The sequence below is a fragment of the Canis lupus genome, chromosome 5 (genome assembly GCF_003254725.2).
Source record: "Canis lupus dingo isolate Sandy chromosome 5, ASM325472v2, whole genome shotgun sequence".
Classification (NCBI taxonomy): domain Eukaryota; kingdom Metazoa; phylum Chordata; class Mammalia; order Carnivora; family Canidae; genus Canis; species Canis lupus.
In genome coordinates, this window is record NC_064247.1 from 57,113,618 (window position 1) to 57,133,831 (window position 20,214).

At 56.4% G+C, this 20,214-nt stretch overlaps 2 protein-coding genes across 7 annotated transcripts; both read left to right on the plus strand.

Moving 5' to 3' along the window:
* Positions 1–3,915: 3,915 nt before the first annotated feature.
* On the plus strand, positions 3,916–13,893 carry GABRD (gamma-aminobutyric acid type A receptor subunit delta). Of its 6 annotated transcripts, none has more exons than XM_025427478.3 (9): positions 3,916–4,089; positions 9,004–9,116; positions 9,399–9,466; positions 9,593–9,783; positions 10,777–10,859; positions 11,351–11,488; positions 12,216–12,371; positions 12,602–12,828; positions 13,168–13,893. In XM_025427478.3, exons 1-9 carry the CDS (start codon positions 4,022–4,024, stop codon positions 13,465–13,467), a joined length of 1,344 nt encoding a protein of 447 aa, XP_025283263.1. In that variant the 5' UTR covers positions 3,916–4,021; the 3' UTR covers positions 13,468–13,893. The 6 variants fall into 6 exon arrangements, with proteins under 6 accessions (XP_025283263.1, XP_025283261.1, XP_025283262.1 ...); XM_025427476.3 differs by having other exon boundaries at positions 3,917–4,089; positions 9,563–9,783; XM_025427477.3 differs by having other exon boundaries at positions 3,918–4,089; positions 9,563–9,783; positions 12,605–12,828.
* Positions 13,894–15,032: 1,139 nt separating this feature from the next.
* Positions 15,033–19,605, plus strand: LOC125755141 (uncharacterized). The gene is made up of 2 exons (XM_049110490.1): positions 15,033–17,485; positions 19,157–19,605. The coding sequence occupies exon 1, from the start codon at positions 15,138–15,140 to the stop codon at positions 16,062–16,064; it is 927 nt and encodes a 308-aa protein (XP_048966447.1). The 5' UTR covers positions 15,033–15,137; the 3' UTR covers positions 16,065–17,485; positions 19,157–19,605.
* Positions 19,606–20,214: the final 609 nt, after the last annotated feature.

Here is a 20,214-nt window from a genome sequence, read left to right on the forward strand (position 1 = left end):
AAAGAATCATCATTGAGGACCAGAGAGAGGCTCCCTGTGGCAGATGCAGCCCTCACTCTATCCAAAGTAGAATGTTTTCCTTACCTAACTGACAGCCTTTTTGTCAGGAATGTTAATTTGTGTTTACTGTGTCTTCTTTCACATGAAAGAATTCAAATCACTACTTAAAAAAAAAATAAAATAGGAGAATAGAATTCTGTCTTTTCCACATTCAACATAACCAATTGTACTGGAATGTCTATTTGACTCGTGTAGAAACAACCCGAGTGGCCAAGTGTGACTGTTTGTAGGTTCTCAGGGCCTCGACTGCGACTGTGGAGAACAGCATGGCAGCTGGGCCCTACTTCTGCGAGCCTGGCCTCTGTTTAAATAGACAGACAACCTCAGGCCGCTCTAAGTAGTTTGCATTTGATCCTCTCTGCCAAGTTCCCTCTGCTTCTCAAATGAATGGATTTCATCTGAAAATCAAAGCATTAATAATTACAGCCTAAGCTCAAGAAAATTCTGTGTCACTGCCATTTCTCTACCCAGGAAAATAATAAAGCAACCTCACAAATATATCAGGCTAAGGATTTTAAATTTAGCTAGTGCCGCTTCTCCTCCTGGATCCCTATGACTCACCTCTACCTCCTGGGGCCCATCCTGCTGCTGGGATGGATGCGGGCCAGCTCTCCGCCCAAGCCTCAGACTTGGTGCCATCCCTTCCCATTTGCTGGGAGCACCCGGCAAAGAGATTACCCAAAAGGTAAATAATACAAAAAAGGCTGCAGGCTGATGATTTCAAGAATCTAACAGACCAGGAGGCCACACTTTTATAGTTTTCCCAGATGCAGCTGAGGGCTGCTGTGCGCGGTCCCAGGGAAGTGTTGCTGGTGACCCCCAGGGACTGACTCATGATGTAGAGTTTCCATACCTTCCAGGGCCAAATGCATGATTGTCCTGCTCAGTGCCATATGGGGAGAGCATAACGCCTCCCTGCACTAAATAGCAGAAAGAGACAGCCATCACTGCCCGGCGCCTGAAACCACAGGGCTCTGCATGGGTTCTGCCTGATGAAGAAGCCACCATGTCAAGTAGGCCAAAGGGAGGCCATGGACGAGATGAGTAGATGTATGGGGATCCAAGGCCTTAGGTTTGAAATTTGAGTTTCTTTTTCATCCTCCCCATGGTCTGGTATCAGGCCTCCCGTTCTGTGGTCTTAGTGGTACCAAGAAGGGAGTTAGGGTTGTCCAGGCCTCTGGGCAGAGAGCACAGACCTCATCTGAAATGGAGAACCTTCCACTGCTGAGAACCCCCTTCTTCAGGATCTTGAAAGTTTCATGAAAGTCCTGCTTTGGCTGGGTTTTCCCTCCACACCTTGAAAAGTAACAGGCATGGAATTAACATGGGGAATAGCCTACAGTGTTTTCCAGAGTAGGGTGGTGGCCTACTCTAGACCTCTGAGTGGGGAAGCATTTCCTGAATCCTCAAAGGGAGGTGATGAGGGAGCCGGTTCTGTTTCACAGTTGTGGATGCTCTCAGATTCTGGGGCTGGCCTCAGCCTGGCTGGTGGCCGGCCACCCGGAACCCAGGACCTGGTTTCCTGACCTTTGCCGAGGCCACCTGGAACTGGCTCTGTCTGTTCTGGGGCAGCTGGGGCTGGTCTGAATGGGGCCAACATGAAAAGGGGGACACCACCTGGTTAGGTCTAGAAGTGGCCACAGACTAATTCTTGAAAAAGAAGGAATAATGAAAAACCCCATTCTCCAGATCCAGACCAACCAAATAGGCATATTTTGGACTTGAAATGGAGCTTGCAGATTCTGGGGAGGAAAGCAAGCACTTTGACAGAAGGTTATGGAACATTCTGGTTCTCCCAGACAGAGCTATTCTGCAGAAACCTGCACAAGGCACGAGGGTCCTAGGTTGGATATGTGTGCCTGTGACTTCTTTCCCTCTGTCTCTTCCTATTTTTTTTTATTTTAATTAATTAATTATTTATTTATGATAGTCACACACACACACAGAGAGAGAGAGAGGCAGAGACACAGGCAGAGAGAGAAGCAGTCTCCATGCACCGGGAGCCTGACGTGGGATTCAATTCCGTGTTTCCAGGATCGCACCCTGGGCCAAAGGCAGGCGCCAAACCGCTGTACCACCCAGGGATCCCCCTCTTCCTGGTTTTTGCAACATGCTTGCCTCCAGGGCTTCAGGAAGAAGAGGCGAGTGGATGCCACCAAATAATGGAAGCTGTGGCTTAAATACCTGCACAGTATCCCTCTGCAGGGAAAGCTCAAGGTTAATTTTATGCCTCGGGTAATAGAGGCAAGTGAGGAAAACAGCAGGACCAGAGTCTTCTGGTTCACTCTGAACTGATTGAGGCAAGTGATTCAAGGTCAACACTCTTTCCCATAGGCTGCTAGCACCTGGATCTTCTCAAAGATTCACAGGAGAGCAAGAGTGAGCAGAGTATGGCTGCTTGGACCAGCACAGAGATCGCTGCTGTGGAATGAGTCAGAAGCTCCAGAGCAGCAAAGGGCCTGCTGACCATGCTCGTTTTGCTGGCTTTTGGAGACTCTGAGCCTGTGTATTTTCCTACATTTATTGAGCATCTATTATATGCTAGAGGCTTTGACGTGAGGCACACTGGAGGAACAGGCAGACAAGACCCCTATTCCAGTGGGAATAATAACAATACTGGTGGACACTTGCAGCTCTTACTCTGTGTCAGGCCTTGCTCTGGGCACTTTCTGAAGGATTAACTCCTTCCTCTCCCAGCAAACATGTACAGAAGGACTACACACAGGCAAGGGGTCCCAAGGCCCTGAGACTTGTCCAGAGCACAGGAGCACATACACGCAGGTGGGTACATGCTGAGATCAGCGCTTCCATACCCAAAGGGGGTTGGGAAGATCCTCCAAAGGATGCACTTGCACTGAGAAAGTTGGGAACCAGCCTCATCCTTGGATCTTGGGCATTCAAGATTGGGCTGGAAATTCCCAGCAACAAAGTGCTTTCTACCAGCACCTGCTCTGGCCAATGCCTACAGTCTTACAAGGAGGCTTAACCCACTCCAGGACATGTTTACCCATTTTTAGGTGTTTTCATGAGAATTCGCTTTCTATTGTCAGCTGATACCAAGTCCAGAAGTGGACTTGAATAAACGAGACCAAACAATGATAAAGTTTTTTGAGGGAAACTGCATAAAACTTTATGTTGAAAAGAATTAAAAAAGAAAACGCTCAAGGCCTTGAATTTCTCAGCTTTTTGTGGGGTGTTGAAGGGTGGATGTCACCCCTGTTACAGCGCAGCCATCTGCAGTGCCCTTCAAGGGGATGTGGACAGGTGTGACAGAGCCGGATCAGGCCAGACAGAAGTCCCTCTACCCGGGACCAGTGACCAGGCCCGAGGCCAGTGGAACAGCCTCATGGACCCCCTCCTCTTCTCTCCAGTCAGGCCATTCAGCTGGGCAGAGCTGCTCTGCCAGGTGATGGCTTAGGCTCTGGCTCTGCTCTGCGCGAGTGCGAGGGGTTTGGAAGGAGCTGCCGGTAGCGGGTGAAGGCTACAGGAACGCCAGCCCCCTTGGCCGCGTCCCGCTCCTCACTTACCTGAACCAGGCCCCCGGGACCGTGGTCCCCCCCCCCCGCGAACAGCCCGGGGACGAGGAGGTTCGCGGAGCCGGTTGGTCTGCAGGCGCCTGGCCGGGCAGCGGGAGGCGGCGTCAGGGTGGGTCTGGGGCCGGGGTCGCGTCCCTGGCTGCAGTGATGGTGATGCGGTGGGAAGTGCGGGACCCCCGGGGCGGGCCCAGAGGCAGGTGGGGGGGGGGGGACGGGCGGGGCGGCTTGGGGGGCGGCCCGGCTCGGGGCGGGGCGGGGCGGGCTCCGGGTTCCGCGCTCTGTCCGCCCTCGCGCCCGCGCCGCGCGCCCTCCCGCTCCCGCCCCGCCTGTGCCGCCGCCGCGGCCGCGGGAGAAGCAACTTCTCGAGCGCCGGCGACCGGCCGGACCCCGGCGCCGCCCCCGGCCCAGCGCAGAGTGCCGAGGCCATGGACGCGCTGGCCTGGCCGCTGCCCCTGCTCCTCCTGCTCTGCGCGCAGCAGCCCCGCGGCACCAGGTAAGCTCCGGGGTCGCCCTCGGTGAGGAGCACCCTCGGTCTCCTTCCCCGCCCCCACCTCGTATCTACCTCCGCCCCCGTCTCCAGCTCCCCCGTCGACTGGCGTCTTCACCCCCCTCCACTCGTGCCCACTGCTCCCCCGGGCCCCCCGCGGGCGCTCCTCCCAGGACTCACGGCTCCGCTGCCCTTGGGGCCGCGGCCGCCCGGCTGCTGTCCGCCGTCCCAGTGCTGAACTGGCGCCGCGGGGCTGGGCGAACGCGTGGGAGCCGCTCTCGGTTCTCCCCCGCGCGTGGGCTCGCGGGGGTCCTCGGCCCCAGCGGCTCCTGGCCGGCCCCTGGCTGGCGTGTGCCCTTCCAGGCGCGGGCTGAGCGCTCAGCTGGGCACGAGCTGCAGGCAGGAAGAAAGGAGCGATCCCGTGGACACGGGGGAGGAGGCTGTTCCCTTCCCCATGAGAGCAGAGCTACCCAGACAAGCTTCCGCCCGCAGCTAGCAGGGCTGGGGTGGACAAGAGAAGGCTGTGTGCGGTCGTCAGAAAGTTCGGGCCCAGGACACTGTGGAGTCTCCTTTCAGGGGCCGTTTCAAATGGAATCCACTGAACTCCAGAGTATGCAAGTGGGAAGGAGCCGACTGCCTCTGCTGGGGAGCCGGGAGGGAGAGGAGAGGATGAGGGGGTGGGGGACGAGGACAAGTCAGGATTTCTAACTGTTGGGGGAGGGGAGAAGGACAAGGTTAAGAAGCAGGGTCCCCCCGGGCTGTGGCTTCCTCCCTTTTCCTGGCTTTTCTCTTCTCTGGGGACTTGGAAGGGGCTCCAGGTAGTCTGGCATCCCGTGCACGTATCCTGGCCACCTTCCGTGGGAATTGTGAGGGGCCTTTCTGAAGATCATCTTGGTGCAAGGGCAGCAGAAAACCAGAGCAAGGACAGCCCCAACCCCCACCCCCCAGCATTCCAGATTTTGGGCAATCAGCCATTGTCAAAGACCTTAGGGACTGGGGAAGGTTGAACATCAGCCTGTGTTTGGGCTATAGGCACTCAGGCAGCACATAATGGGGAGGTGGGGGAAGATGTGGGCAAAGTCTCCTTGTTGGTGGCATGGGGGAAGAACCAGGAAGCTCTGGGTCTGGCCATAGGGTGGCCATTGTGCCCAAGATCATGGGCAATGTTGATGCGACATCCTGTCCTTGGGAGGGCTTTGTTCTTTTATCAAGCTCCATCACCCTCTTCCCTCTTCCTACTTCAAGGTAACAGGAAGGGCAGAGCATCGAGGCGTGGCCATGGATGTATGTGCTAGAGGCCTAGGATGGGCTGTTGGCCCAGTACAGCCATGGAGCTGTGATTCTGAAGTCCAAGCTGCTCCGAACCTCAAAGTCTTAGCCCAAGTTTGACACCAAAACTCATTTGGTGGTAAAGCCTGTTCTGCTCTTACATGAGGCTCATTCATTCTACTTTTGGGGCTTGCTTGTACTTTCCTGCTGGAAAATTCTCCAGATCACCCCCTGACCCTGCACCCCAAGTCCATATGTGCATTGTATTGACCCCCCCCCTTTTTAAAAATATTTTATTTATTCAGGACGCCTGGGTGGCTCAGTGGTTGATCCCGGGGTCCTGGAATGGAGTCCTGCATCGGGCTCCCTGCAGGGAGCCTGCTTCTCCCTCTGCCTATGTCTCTGCCTCTCTCTCTGTGTCTTTCATGAATAAATAAATAAAGTCTTTAAAAAAAAGAGAGAGAAAAAAAGAGAGCAAGGCAGAGAGAGACAAACAGGGGGAGAGGCAGAGGGAGAGGGGGAGGCAGACTCCACTGATCAGGGAGCCCAACGTGGGACTTGATCCCAGGACCCTGAGATCATGACGTGAGCCACCCAGGTGCCCCTATATTGCCTTTCTAAAAACTGAAACATTCTGAACTCTGACCCACATCTGGTTTGGGGTTTCAGGTAATGAATGTGCTAGTCTGCCTGTGCAGGAAGGCAGGGAGACTGTGGCCATGGCCAAGAGGAGAGCCCCTGGGCTTTGTGGGCCTTGGTGGGTGACCTTCAGACAGTGCAGTGCTGTCAGTCTGGGACCTCCCTCCCACCAGCTTCTGTGTCCCTCCAGTCCAGAAGCCAGGGGGACAGTGCCCTCCCTTTCTTCCTGGAGTGGTGTGAGAGGACAGGAGGTGCCTGCTCTCAGGTCAGATCCTGGGCTTCCTCATAGGAAAGTCTTGGTGGGAGAAGGAGGAAAGTGCTGTGCAGCATTTGTGGGTTGGGTCAAAGCTGTGCCTTCCCTGAGCCTGACGATCCACCCATGCAGTGGGTGCCTGAGCTTGCCAGCTGCACACCCCCATGGGTGGCCCCTCTGGGTTGCTGGCACCTCCATCTCCCTGGAGAAGCCATGCCTGTATCTCCTGCCTTGCCAGCTCACCGTGCACCCGTTGCGGTGTTCCTCTTTGCCTTGGTAACTGAGGTGCCAATGCAGCTGGTGCTGCTCTGAAAGCAGAGCTGTGAGGGATTGTGGGCTTGTGTGCACGGTGGAAAGATCCTTGGAGAGAAGCTCCCACTGCTTTGCTCAGCTACACCCACCTTTCCTTCCTGTCCCCAGGGGTACAGACAAGCGACAGGAGTGGGCTTGTTTCTCAATGGGTCAGTAGAGGGAGGGAGGCCTAATGGTGCCCAGCACCTAGGAGCAAGCCACCAGTATTTTCACGGTGCCTGCTTCATCCCAGGAGTCTGGGTGTATGTCTCTGAGCTTCTCTGTCTACATCAAGGGAGCTCCCACCCGAGGCTATCATTGGGTTCCAAGGCCATCAGATGAAGCAGAACCTGTCTCCCAAGGTGCTGGTCAGAGTCCCTAGAAGCCGACACTGTGCTGAGCTCCCCTACATGGAATGTGGACCCTGTCAACCCCTATAGCTGCTGCCTGAGCTGTGGAAGGAAAGCGAGGCCCTCCACAACCCCACCTAGCACGTAGTTCTAGCTTCACAGATGGAAAAACGAGCAGCTCCTGTGCTAGGTGAGAAGTGACGTGGGGCTGGGGGCCTATTCCCTTCACACCCCCTTTGGGATGATGAAGGCTAGGAAATGCACTGGCATCCTCCCACTTGAGGGCGGGTTCTGTGGCTGGAGGCTTACCCATACTCTTCCTTCAGACCGCGAGTGGTCAGGGGTCCCAGCAGAGGAAAGGTATGCCTGCCTGTGGCTCCATCCAAGGCCAGGGAAGGACGGTGTCTCCTGGCAGGCGAGCCGCTGCAGCAAGATGGCAGCTGGGCCAGTCCAAAAATAAAATCTAATTGGAATCCCTTTGCATCTGATCTTCAGGGTGACCTCCATTTGTATTTTTAATTGTGTTTTCCTTGGGGCCAGGAGTTCATTCACTTCCTTCTTACACTTTGTTACCAAATCATCTGCTCTAACCCCTCTGAACCAAGCCATTGCCTGGAGGGACCAAGGTGGTCCTTTGGGATCAGTGAGGGGCTAGTGAGTTTCCACAGCTAAGGAGCTCTTGGTTCAAAGTTGACATTCTTCAAAGCGCCGGTATATGAATCAGAGGAGGCGGCTGGGTGCCAAGCTGCTGGTACTTCCCTGACCCAGTCAAGCCCTCCTGGAGTTCTAGAACCCACTTGAGAGTACGATGTTATTACAGAGCAACACAATAGCGCTGTTACTCAGTGCCCTCCTCACCTCCTGCCCGGCTGTGGGTGGGCCTTGCCCTTGGGCCAGGAGGCAGGGTGTGTTGCCTGCAGCTGCTGTAACAAGTGACCACATGCTAGGGAGCTTAAGACCAGAAACATTTATTCTTTCCCAGCTCTGGAGGCCCCTATATTGATCTCGGGGAAACCCGAGATCAAGTCTGAGGGCAGGACTGACTCTCTCTGGAGGGTTCCGAGGGAGAATCCATTTTGTGATTTCTCTGCAGCTCCTGGTGCAGCCTGGGTCCTTGGCATCCCTTGGCTTGTAGCTACATCTATCTAAATCTCTGCTTCCATTGTGTGTCTGTATGACCTCCCTGTGTGTCTGCTTTCTCTTCTTATAAGGACACCACCCATTGGATTTAGAGCCACTCCAATCAAGCATGATATCATCTTAACTAATCATAGCCCAATTTCCAAATAAGGTCCTGTTCTAAGGTTCTGGGTGGACATGAGTGTTGGGCAACAGTGTTCACCCCAGGACAGATAAACACAGGAGGGGTGGGTAGGTGGAGCGGCAGGGGGCCTTAGGGCGTCTGGTGTGTACAGGCCATAAGAGGCCACAGGTGGGACAGCCCTGCGGCCCAGCACAAGCTGTCAGTGGGACTAGCTTCAATCATTGGCATGGGCCCCAGCACTCTGGCCTCAGGCTAAGCCTCAGAGGCACATGACCACTTGGGGATCTCTGGGGCCAGGCCTGGGCCTGCCTGGAAAGGGACAGAGAGCAAGAGGTTGGCTATAGGGTCTCATGGGCCCTTATCAGGTTTGGGGTCTCACCCATCCCCCTCCACCGGCCCGCAGCTTCCTGGTCACACAGCTCTTTTCTCAAGTCACCTCCTACAGGACACTTTGCCCTCAGAGGCTGAGAGGGAGGCTGTGTGCCCTTGTCAGGATCCTCGAAGGCTATTCATCGAGAGTCCTCAGAGATGGGGGCTCTGGGACTGCCCACTGTCCTTGGGCCCATTATGGAGGGAGGTTGGGGACTCTGGCTGACCCAGCAGGCTCGCTTAAGGCCGGGTCGGCAGGAGGTAGCCAAGCAGAGAGGCTGGTGGGTGAGGTGGATGAGCCCTGGGCCCTGCTCCTTCCTGGAGTTCCCTGTGTCTGGCAGGAGTTCCTGGGACTGGCCTGGTCCAGCCTAGGGGGGCTCTCACAGTGGTCTTCCTGGCCACTCTGGCTTTGGGCCTGGGAGGGGACCTAGGTTCCATAAGGATGCCTGTGCCCTGCCTGTGACCAACAGGCTCTGTGTTTTTAGAGCAATGAATGACATTGGAGACTATGTTGGCTCTAACCTGGAGATATCCTGGCTCCCCAACCTGGACGGCTTGATGGACGGCTATGCTCGCAACTTCCGGCCTGGCATTGGAGGTGAGGGCAGCCAAGGGGATTGGGAGTTTGGGGGGACTCCTGCACTCAGCTCTGGGCTGGCTCCTCCAAGGGGTGTAGCTATGGTTCCCAAGGGCCATGTCAGCCAAGGGCTAGCCACAGCTAGCTCCCCTCCAGGGAGACAGCCAGGAAGACGAATCTTCTCAGGATGTTGTTGCAGACTTTCACCAGCATGGTCCTCCCTGCAAAGCCCTGGCTAAGCCCTGTCCTGCCTACCTGGGCTTGTGCAGGGTGGAGAGCCTGGCCTCAGCATCTTCCTTACAGGGCCCCCTGTGAATGTAGCCCTGGCCATCGAGGTGGCCAGCATCGACCACATCTCGGAAGTGAACATGGTAGGTGCTGGCCAGGTTCTGCCCCACCCCTGGCCATTGGCCCCCAGGAGAGGAGCAGGGCTGATGGCCAGTGGCCCTGGCTGCCACCCTCTGCAGGAGTACACCATGACGGTGTTTCTGCACCAGAGCTGGCGGGACAGCAGGTTGGCCTACAACCACACCAACGAGACTCTGGGCCTGGACAGCCGCTTTGTGGACAAGCTCTGGCTCCCGGACACCTTCATTGTGAATGCCAAGTCCGCCTGGTTCCACGATGTGACCGTGGAGAACAAGCTTATCCGGCTGCAGCCTGACGGGGTGATCCTGTACAGCATCCGGTGAGCCTGGGACCCGCCCCCCCAAGCTGCCTGCTGGGAGCTGTGCACGTTGTCTGTAGCCTTAGGCAACCAGCTCCTCGCGCAAAACACAGCAGCTGCAGAGGTGGCCGTGGGAAGCCCGCAGGTGCAGCATTTTGGCCAACACGGTGCCTTTCTGTTTTTTATGTGGGGATGAAATTCCTATAACATAAAATTCACCATTTCAACGTGAATGATTCAGTGGCATTTAGTACATTTGCAGTGTTGTGCAAACATCACATCTATCTGATTCCAGAACGTCTCATTCCCCCAAAAGGAGGCCCCATGCCCATGAGCACTCACTCCCCCGAACCCCACTTTCTGCCTATTCTGCACATTTCATGTCGAGTGAATCACACGCAATGTCCCCTTGGTGTCTGCCTTTCTTCTGGAGCGCAGTGTTTCTGAGGGTTACCCCGTTGTGACGTTTATCAGGGTTTGGTGGCCTAGCACCCCTCACCCATTCATGAGCTCGGGGCTGCTTCCACATGTTGGTCATCGTGAGTTGTGCTGCTGTGAACATACATGTGTGTGAATTTGTTTGAACACGTGCTTTCTGACATATGCCTTTTAAAAACAGCATTAGCTGCCAACATTTTAAAAACCAGGAGATTTATGTAAGAATCTAAATTCTTCTGGAAAATCAGAACACTTGGCAACCCGGACCTTTTTGTACACTGCCCAGGCAGTGGGACTGCCCAGAGGTCAGGTGCTCAGGCTGGACCTGCCTTCTAAGCTCCCCATGTAGCCCAGCGAAGAAAGTGAATGAAGCCAGTGGTGATAACTGAAGAAAGACCCACAAATATCCGTACACGGACCACAGTTTTCAGCCCTCACCCAGATGCCAGTGAAACCCAAGAGGCCGCTTGGCTATGCTCGCTGGAGGTGGCCCCTCTGGGTGGGGGGCAAGAGAACCAGAGGATTTCGGGCACTGGCCTTGCTCCTGGAGGCCTCACCAGCATGTTGTCTGGGCAGAATCACCTCCACGGTGGCCTGTGACATGGACCTGGCCAAATACCCTATGGACGAGCAGGAGTGTATGCTGCACCTGGAAAGCTGTGAGTGCCCTTCTGGGGCCGGGACAGGGTGGGGTTGCACTCGGGCCAGGCCGTGCAGGTGTCTCCAGTGACTTTGCTGTGAGAGGAGAGGGGACTCACAGCTGGCCCAGCTCAGGCACAGGAAGGCATCTGGGACGGGCCCTATGGCATCAGAGGCCTGGGCTGAGGAGAAGGAAGAGAGGTTGCTGGAAGGCCTGACCGGCCTGGCCCTCTTCCCACGGGTCAGTGCCTTGCCCGGGATGGACAGGTGCGGAGCCCAGACAAGGTGTGTGTGTGTGTGTCACCGACCCAGTGTGACAGCCCCTGTGGCTCACCTGCCCTTTGGCCAGCTCTTCTGGCCCCGGCCACCTGCCCAAGGTCTTCCCTTTGTGTCCTTGGCTGTGTCTTCATGTGCTGTCCTCCATCTCCACCATGGGTGGGGTGCTTCTGCTGAGGGCTCCTGGGGGCCGGGGGACACCGGGCTCTACTGCCCACCTGGGGCTCTCCTGCAGATGGTTACTCCTCGGAGGACATCGTTTACTACTGGTCTGAGAACCAGGAGCAGATCCACGGCTTGAACAAGCTGCAGTTGGCTCAGTTCACCATCACCAGCTACCACTTTGCCACAGAGCTGATGAACTTCAAATCTGGTAACGTGGCTTCTTGTGGCTTCTAGTGGCCTCTCGTGGCCTCTTCCTGTAAACCTGGCTTGTGGTTTTTTGGCACTTTTAACTAAGTTGCTAGTTGGCTCCTCCATTACCCTGAGGATGTGGCTGGAAAACCACTGATGGCCATGGGCTGCGCCCAACCAAGGGACTCAGGACACCACAGTGCGGATGTGGCTCAGGCTCTCTCTGCCTTATTCTTCTGTCCTTTGCTGCTTCCTGGAGGCTAGCCGTGCCTAGGGCCTGGGGTCTGGGGAGTATGAGGGGTGTGGGGGTCAGGGCCACACCTCCTGAGGCTGCCTTGTCTCCTGGCCTCTCCTGCCCCTTCCCAGCACCTACCACCTGGTCATTGGTGCCCACTAGCCTGGCTGGCTCTTTGCTGTAGCTTGGCTGTGCATGGAGGAGGGCCAGGACAGGTGAGCTGGCCACATTGCTGGCTGAGTTCCCTGGGTCAGGGCAGCACTGGACCTGTCTCCCTCTGTCCTCTGGGTGACCCTGCAGGGGGCCAGCCTCTCCCCGACAAGACCCCGGGCAGAGGAGCCCCCTGACCTATTGGGCTTTGTGGGGAAGGTGGGGAAGAAGGGGTCTGAGGATTACAGTGGCTCCCCAGTGCCCTGCCACATCCTCCTCTCCACCCGAGAGCCACTGTGTGTGGGTAGGGGGTGTGGGGGGTGTGGGGGGTGAGGTCCCAACCAGAAGCGTTTTCCGGCAGCGGGTCAGTTTCCTCGGCTCAGCCTGCACTTCCACCTCCGGAGGAACCGGGGCGTCTACATCATCCAGTCCTACATGCCCTCCATCCTCCTGGTCGCCATGTCTTGGGTCTCCTTCTGGATCAGTCAGGCAGCAGTGCCCGCCAGGGTATCTCTAGGTACAGGGCCCTGATCTTTCCTCAGAGGGAGCTGGTGGAAGGATTGGAGCCCAAAAATAGGACTCCAACCCTGCTCGCCACAAGCCTGGTCTTGCCTCCTTGTTCCCAGCTGTCCTGGGCCAGTGGCCAGCCAGGCTGGGGCTGGTTAGAGGAGCTGACCTGCACCTGGGCTGGGGGCAGGGATGCAGGGAGATGACAGGGGCCCCAGCAGTGTCACTGCCCATTCCCAGCAGGCATTACCACAGTGCTGACCATGACCACGCTGATGGTCAGTGCCCGCTCCTCCCTCCCGCGGGCCTCAGCCATCAAGGCGCTGGATGTGTACTTCTGGATCTGCTATGTCTTTGTGTTTGCTGCATTGGTGGAGTATGCCTTCGCCCACTTCAATGCTGACTACCGGAAGAAGCAAAAGGCCAAGGCCAAGGCCAAGGTCAAGGTCACAGAGCAGAGAGCAGAGGTGAGGCTGGGGCTCCTGGTTCTCTGGTGCTCAGAAACAAGGACGGCCTCCCCTACCACCTCCCACTGCCCCTCAGCCCCCACTCCCTCCGCCCCCAGCACAGAAGGGCAGTGTTGCTGGGGCCACTTTTCCTGGGACCGATTCAGGACCTACTGCTCTGGGGAGGTAACCTGCAGCCCCTGGCACAGGACAGCAGGCCTGGACTCTTTGGCCCTTCCTGCTGCTGGTCACAGTGATACCCACGGAGGGACTTAGCTGCTGACCCAGGTTGGGGGTTCTGGGGGAGGCAGCCAGCCCTTGGCTCAGCCCTGTCCCCCCACCCCTACCCTCGCTATGCAGATGGATGTGAAGAATGCCATTGTGCTGTTCTCCTTGTCCGCCGCGGGAGTCACCCAGGAGCTGGCAGTGTCCCGTCGGCAGTGCCGCAGGCCTGGGAACCTCATGGGCTCCTATAGGTGTGTGGAGGTGGAGACAGGAGAAGCCAAGAAACAGCGGGGGGCCCGTGCAGGGGGCCAAGGAGGCCTCCGTACACTTTTCAAGCCCATCGACGCAGACACCATCGACATTTATGCCCGTGTGGTGTTCCCTGCGGCCTTTGTGGCAGTCAATGTCCTCTACTGGGCAGCCTACGCCATGTGAGGGCAGAGGTGGGCCTCTGCCTGTCCTGGAGCCCATAGCCACCAGGTAATCTGCCCACTCTGGCTGTTTCAAAGGGGACATGACAACAGGCCACATAAAACGAGAGGAAAGCCTTGGCCTCCCTGCATACCCTAGGCTCTGTCCCCACTGTCACCTGGAAGTCATCCTGGGGCTCCCCCAATGCACCTCTCCTGCAGACCCCCAGCCCAGCTCCTCCTTGGCAGAGCCAGCTTGACCTGAGGCTGAGCTAGGCACGCTCAGGGCCCTTGGTGGACTTCACAATCCTGATTCTAGGCATTTGGTCTGTGGGTTTGGGACCAGGTCGTGGGAGGCTGGGAGTAGGTGGTGCTACTTTCTTGGTGAAATGGTAGAGAAGGGCGTCCATGGGCCTTCGGTCCCAGCATGAAATAAAGCCTTTGGCTGCTCGCTGTGCTCCCTGTGCCTATGGCTGGGCTGGGGCCGTACCCTCGCTGACTAGAGACCATCTCCAGTGTGGGCTCCCTGGGCTCTGGACGGAGGGGCTTGGAGCTAGATGTGCCCATGTCCTTGGGCATCGGTGGGAGGGGCAGAGGTATGGGGACCTAGAGAGGCTGGAGGAGTCCACCCCAACTTGGTCTCTTGGTCCCTTGGCCAGGATGCCTCTACGCTGTCTCCTTAGACATGGTGATGGGTGAAGGGAGGCCATTGAGTCTCCATGAACACCACTCAGCCCTTTCTCCTCTGCTGCCACCATGGACGTAGGGTGACGAGGTTGCAGCAGGGTGACAGGGGTCATTGGTCACTGGAGATCTGACAGGCAGCAGGGGGTCCAGGTTTTCGGTGGCACCAAAGCAGAGCAAGTCATCACACTTAGAGGAGACGAAAGCCGGCAGTGAGAGGAGCAGTGGTCACAGCAGAGCCCTGAAAGCCTGTGGATGAGGCTAGCCATGGGTATGCCACACTGTGGTCAGGGTGGCAGCCAGGTGACTGCCCAGCTGGCCCCGTGGTGCCCTTCCTGATGGTCCCCACCTCAGGCCACCTCAAGGGGGAAAGGATGGTGACTTTGTGTGAACCCTGGGGCCTGCCATCTGCCTCTGGTCATACAATCTATCCAGGGGTCTGCAGCTTTGGAGGCCATGGGGACAGGATGCTAGAGGACACTTACTCCCAAAGGGCTATGCTGGCAGAGTGACTACTGAGGTCCAGGTGCCCCAGCAAAGGGGTGCAGGGTAGGGCTCCCCAAAGACCTGGCCTTGTCAGGGGCAAAGGAGAACATCCGCCAATCTTCCCAAACCACAACCCAGGCTTAGCACTTCCAGCTCCCACTTCACTCTTCCTCCCTCTCTTCCTCCAGCTCCTCCCTCTCCCCCTCCAGCCCTACCTCCATCTCTAGCTCCAAGGCCCTTTACCTCCTCAAGACCTCTTCTGGTACAAGGTTACCCCTTCGTCCCCTGCCCTAAAGGCCTGGGTTGCAGAGCTTGGCAGAGTCATCCAGGGAGTAGGATGGGCCAAGGAGCAAGACCTCCAGGATTCAATGTGAGCAGAAGCTCCACAAATGGAGTGGACCTGGGGGTGAGTGGAGAGCAGGTGGCTGATGAACAGCAGGGCTTGGATCTGGGTCAGCTGGGGATCCGGGCCACCTCAGGACAGGCGGGGGTATTGGGGGCAGCCAAGTCCGGCCAAGTCCATAAATGAGGACAGTGATGCCCAGGGGCAATGGCCCCTGTATCCCTTGCCACCCGGTACCTTCTTGTGCAGAGTCACTGCTCCCTCCTCCTGGACCCTGGAGGACTCCCCGGGGTAGGGTGTTCCAGCTCCAGATGGTGCACAGAAGCTACCAGGCGGGGCTCAAGGCTGCCCGTCCTCCTCAACCCTGGAGGCAGCTAGGGTGCTGTCCCAAGCCTTATGTTGTATGGAGGAAGGCCGGGTGGGGTCAGCTGCACCCGTGGGCCTCAGGGGATGTGCAGGTTGGTTCAAGGTTCACGGAGCTGCTGAGCTGCCAGGACACTCCCCCCCCCCGCCCCCCTGCCGGCCCCATGCCTGCCTGTCCTCACCTTCCCTGTGGCTTGCAGGCTGCCCTCTCTCTGCGGCACATAACCCACAAGGAGCTATTTAAAGCCGGCCTTTGTGCCCGCCTCGGGCACCCACGCGTCGAGGCCCACCCGGGCAGGAGCCTTCGCCTGGTTCCGCACCCAGCAATCACTCGCTCCAGCCTGCAGGCTGCTATTTCTGCCCACATATTTACAGGGCCAGAAAAAAGGGACGGGAAGGGCTGGTGCTTTATAAACGCTGAGTTCTATTCCGGGGGTGATGAGATGGGCAGATTGAAGGCCGGGGCGGATCGAGGTTTGCAGCTGAGCAGGCCCAGCTCAGAAAGGGGGTGCCAGCAGTTCCCGTATTACAGGCATCTGGGCTGGCGGGAGGATGGGGAGGGGATGGTGGGGAGGGGAGGCTGCCTCCGGATGTGTCTCATTGCAGCAGGACAGTTTTGGGGGGCTGCTGGCTTCCTCGTGTGTTGTCTCTGGCAGACGCTGGAATGTGCATTGTCAATGCTGCCTTTGAAATGCTTCCCTGAGAGCTGGGACAGCTCCTCCCCAAGTCCGGAGGGTCCGGGGTAGTGACCCCATTTTGCTCTCCTGCCCACAGCAGGGGCACATCCCCAGCACCTGGGGGACATCATTTGGGTTCTCTCCAAAGCCAAGCCTGGGACGAGGGCTTTGGAGCAGTGCATTTATTCAGGAGGGATGACTTTCCTGGGGCTGCCACGGCAAAGGACCACAGACCAGGTGCTGGAAACAACAGAAATTTGTTCTCTTGGTCTGGAGGCCAGAAGTCCAAGATCAAGGCGTGGGCAGGTTTGCCCTCTGGATGCTGTTTGGAGAGGGGGGGGGTCTGTCCCAGCTCCTGCTGCTGCCAGGGATCTTCATGTCCCTTGGCTAGAGATGCAGCACCCAATCTCTGCCTGTGGACACGTGGCACCGTTCTGTGTATCCTCTTCTTACAAAGGCGGCTGTCATTGGATTTAAGGACTTATATATTTTTTGTAAGACTTTATTTATTTATTCATGAGAGATACACACACAGAGAGAGAGGCAGAGACACAGGCAGAGGGAGAAGCAGGCTCTATGCAGGGAGCCCGATGTGGGACTCGATCCCGGGTCTCCAAGATCACGCCCTGGGCCGAAGGCGGTGCTAAACTGCTGAGCCACCCGGGCTGCCCTTAAGGACTCATCTTAACTTTATTTCTAAATAAGGCCTGGGTAGGCATGAATTTGGGGGGACACTGTTTAACGCAGTTTGGGGGTGATGTGGAGGCAAGAGTGCAGGAAGCAGAAAACGCTGGAAGGTGCCTTATGGCCTGGGGCACTTGGGTCCCAATCCTGCCGGGAAGCCCCTGCCCAACATTGGAATGCACCTCTGAGGTATTCTTGAGGAAGGAGGAGCTGGGGCATTTATCACCCACTGCCACCCCAGGGCCACCCTGCCTGTAAGCAGAGGACAGCCTGGAGACACTGTGGAAAGTGCTAGAAAGGCTGCTGCTTGTGGCAGGTGCAGTGCAGGGGTCCTGGCAGTGGGCAGTCATCCCTGCAGTGCTCACGTCTGCTCAGAACATCGCTGGTGCTTCAAGGTGGTGACTGTCACAGCGCCACCAACAAAGACAACCTCGATGAGCACAAGAAGACACAGTCGATCCCTATGGCTGCAGGTTCTACTGAGGCATTAACTGAGAGGCATCCTTTTCCCTACCACCCCCTATCTGTCCCTGACCAGCACCTCTGCTTGCTTTGGTAGCCGCTTGGCCCTCACTGGACGTGCGTTGCTGCCGTGGCCCACTCTGTGCCACTGATGTGGAAGCCCCCAGAGGTGAATCCTGCAAAACTGAAAACCAAGCATCCTGCTCAGATTTCTGGCCTCTGGAGGATTTGTACTCACCACTGTTCTTCAAGGACATTCTTGAGTGGGGCAAGTGGCACAACGGTCCATTGTCACCTCTGTCCAACGTATCATGCTGGCATGATATCTGTGAACCAGGATGGAGGTGGGTTCCCCTCTGTCACATGATTGTAGGGACCCCAGCCCCCCATGAGGCCACAGACTTGCACTGAAGGGAGGCTCTGATTCCATGGTATAGCTGACCTGGTCACCTGGGCCACTTTTCATGTAACTTTTTGACTCTTGAGACTCACTTGATTCTAAGCCATGCAATGCATTTCTACTGTCTGCCAGACAGTGACTGTGCCCACTTAGCAATGCCGTGGTAGGCAGCTCTGGGTGTGTTACCGTGCCATGGCCTGTGGCCAGGTACCATGGTCCTGGTTGGTGCCAGGGCCCAGTCTCATCTTGGGAGCTGCTTTTCATGGGGCACATGGTTCTCTGCTGTGGCCTTGCTCCAGAATCCAGGTGCCCTTCCATGACACTTCCTGACAGGGGCTTGCAGGGACCCACCACAGGCCTCTCGATCCAACTAGACTTCTATCCAGGAGGAAAGACAGGAAAGCTTGCACCCAACCTGCCTCTGCTGTCCTTTCTCTTTATGCCTCATTCAAAATACAGGAAATGTGGCATTTGTAGCTTCCACCATTCAAAGAAGCCCACCAAGCACCGTGTACTGTGCAACAAGCCCTTTATCTTTAAGGGAACGTTCCAGCATGAGCCAGACTGTCATACCCCTTGAAATCCCCAAATGTGGCAGAACCTGGAATTCTTTTTTTTTTTTTAGAACCTGGAATTCTTTTTTTTTTTGTTTTTTGTTTTTTTTAATTTTTATTTATTTATTATTTAAATTTTTTTTAAATTTTTATTTTTTTATGATAGTCACAGAGAGAGAGAGAGAGGATAGAGAGGCAGAGACACAGGCAGAGGGAGAAGCAGGCTCCATGCACCGGGAGCCCGATGTGGGATTCAATCCCGGGTCTCCAGGACCGTGCCCTGGGCCAAAGGCAGGCGCTAAACCGCTGCGCCACCCAGGGATCCCTAATTTTTATTTATTTATGATAGTCACACAGAGAGAGAGAGAGGCAGAGACATAGGCAGAGGGAGAAGCAGGCTCCATGCACCGGGAGCCCGATGTGGGATTCAATCCCGGGTCTCCAGGATCGCGCCCTGGGCCAAAGGCAGGCGCTAACCTGCTGCGCCACCCAGGGATCCCTAGAACCTGGAATTCTTGTAGGATTTCTCTGACTTCTGGCCAGCAGGTGTTTCACCAGGACACACAGGTTACTTCCACTTCTTTTTCAGCAGGTCCAATGAACAGAACATCCTCAGTAAATGAACCCATGAGACGTCCATCAGATGTGCAGGGAGTGAGGGCCCCGTGTGCCATATTGTAACAGCAAGGGAGAGCTCACCCAGCGCTAGGGCAGGACAGCAGTCTGGGCACACTCAACTGTCCATAGGCAGAGTGGGTGTAACACAGTGACTGGAGCAATCTGCACACCTAGAAGCAGAGGCTATCCTTGGCAGACACCCTTGCCGGCTCCAGGGCATTGGAGTTGCTGCCCTGTTCCGCTTACTGCCCTCCATCCGGTTTGTTCAAAGGCCGTGCCAGCGGCCTGAATGGGAATGTGAAGGGGGCACCACTCCCGAATTCTCTGTCTTTGAGGTTGGCGTTCGCATCTGTCCTTCAACCTGGAAGAAGTGTTTCCAAGTCACTGTCTCTGCTGGGGAATGAGGGCAGCTTCACACGGTGACTGGGCTTTCTCTACCACAGGGCACTCACCCCTCAGGATAGGAAACATGAGAGGACTCTGGCAGCTGCCAAATAAATCCACCATGAAGCAGGTGGGAACCAGGGAATGATCATAGGATGTGTCCACAAGCCTGCTGGATCGACTCTGAGGGGGACATGGGCCAGGACTCCATCCATCACTCGACATTCATAAGCCCTCGTACCACCTGGGGGCCAGTTTTGACATCTTGGGTCTCTTGGTACCACTGTCAACCCAGACCCTGTATCAAAAAGTCCTTCAACAGGACGCCTGGGTGGCTCAGCGGTTGAGTGTCTGCCTTTTGCTCAGGGCGTGATCCCGCGGTTCCGGGATTGAGTCCCGTATCAGGCTCTCTGCATGAAGCCTGCTTCTCCCTCTGCCTCTGAGAGTCTCTGCCCCTCTCGCTGTCTCTCATGAATGAATAAAACCTTTAAAAAAAAGTCCTTCAAAATTATGGGTATCTTTTGTCCAGAGTAGAGTTACTCCAGGGGAATGTGTGGCACATATGCGTGTGGGGTAGTGTGGAGCCCTTCCGTGAGGCGCTGGAACCTCTCTAAGCAACAGGGGTGTGGACTGGAATGCTGGTCCCTCCAGGAAGGAGTGTTGACATCAGCCTTGGACATCCCAGTGCTTGATTATCCTTGTTCATGCAAGTCAGGCGATGCCCTAGTTAGTTGCTCATCCGTCCACCCGGGGCTGCCAGGGTCTCTGAGCCAGCGCCACAGATTCCCACAGGCACCTGGCTTCCCTCTAGAGTCTCTTCCCATCACCATCACGGCCCCACCTTGACCCTGATCACGCACAGCCACACCCCTCCTGCTGCAGCTCTCATGGTGGCTTTCTACCTGTTACACTGGCCATTTGGATCAGCCCTGGCTGAGCTTCTTGGCAATGCTGGTACCCTTTCCTGTTACGTTAGTGGAAGGCATGTCTTCCAAGCCCCCTTGGGGACCCAGTAAGCTGCTGGTTCCCATGAACTCATCCCAATAGCCCCCCTCCTGGCCTTGGGCCCATACCTCACACTCTTCCAAAGATACTCTGGTGTTTCTGCCTCATATGT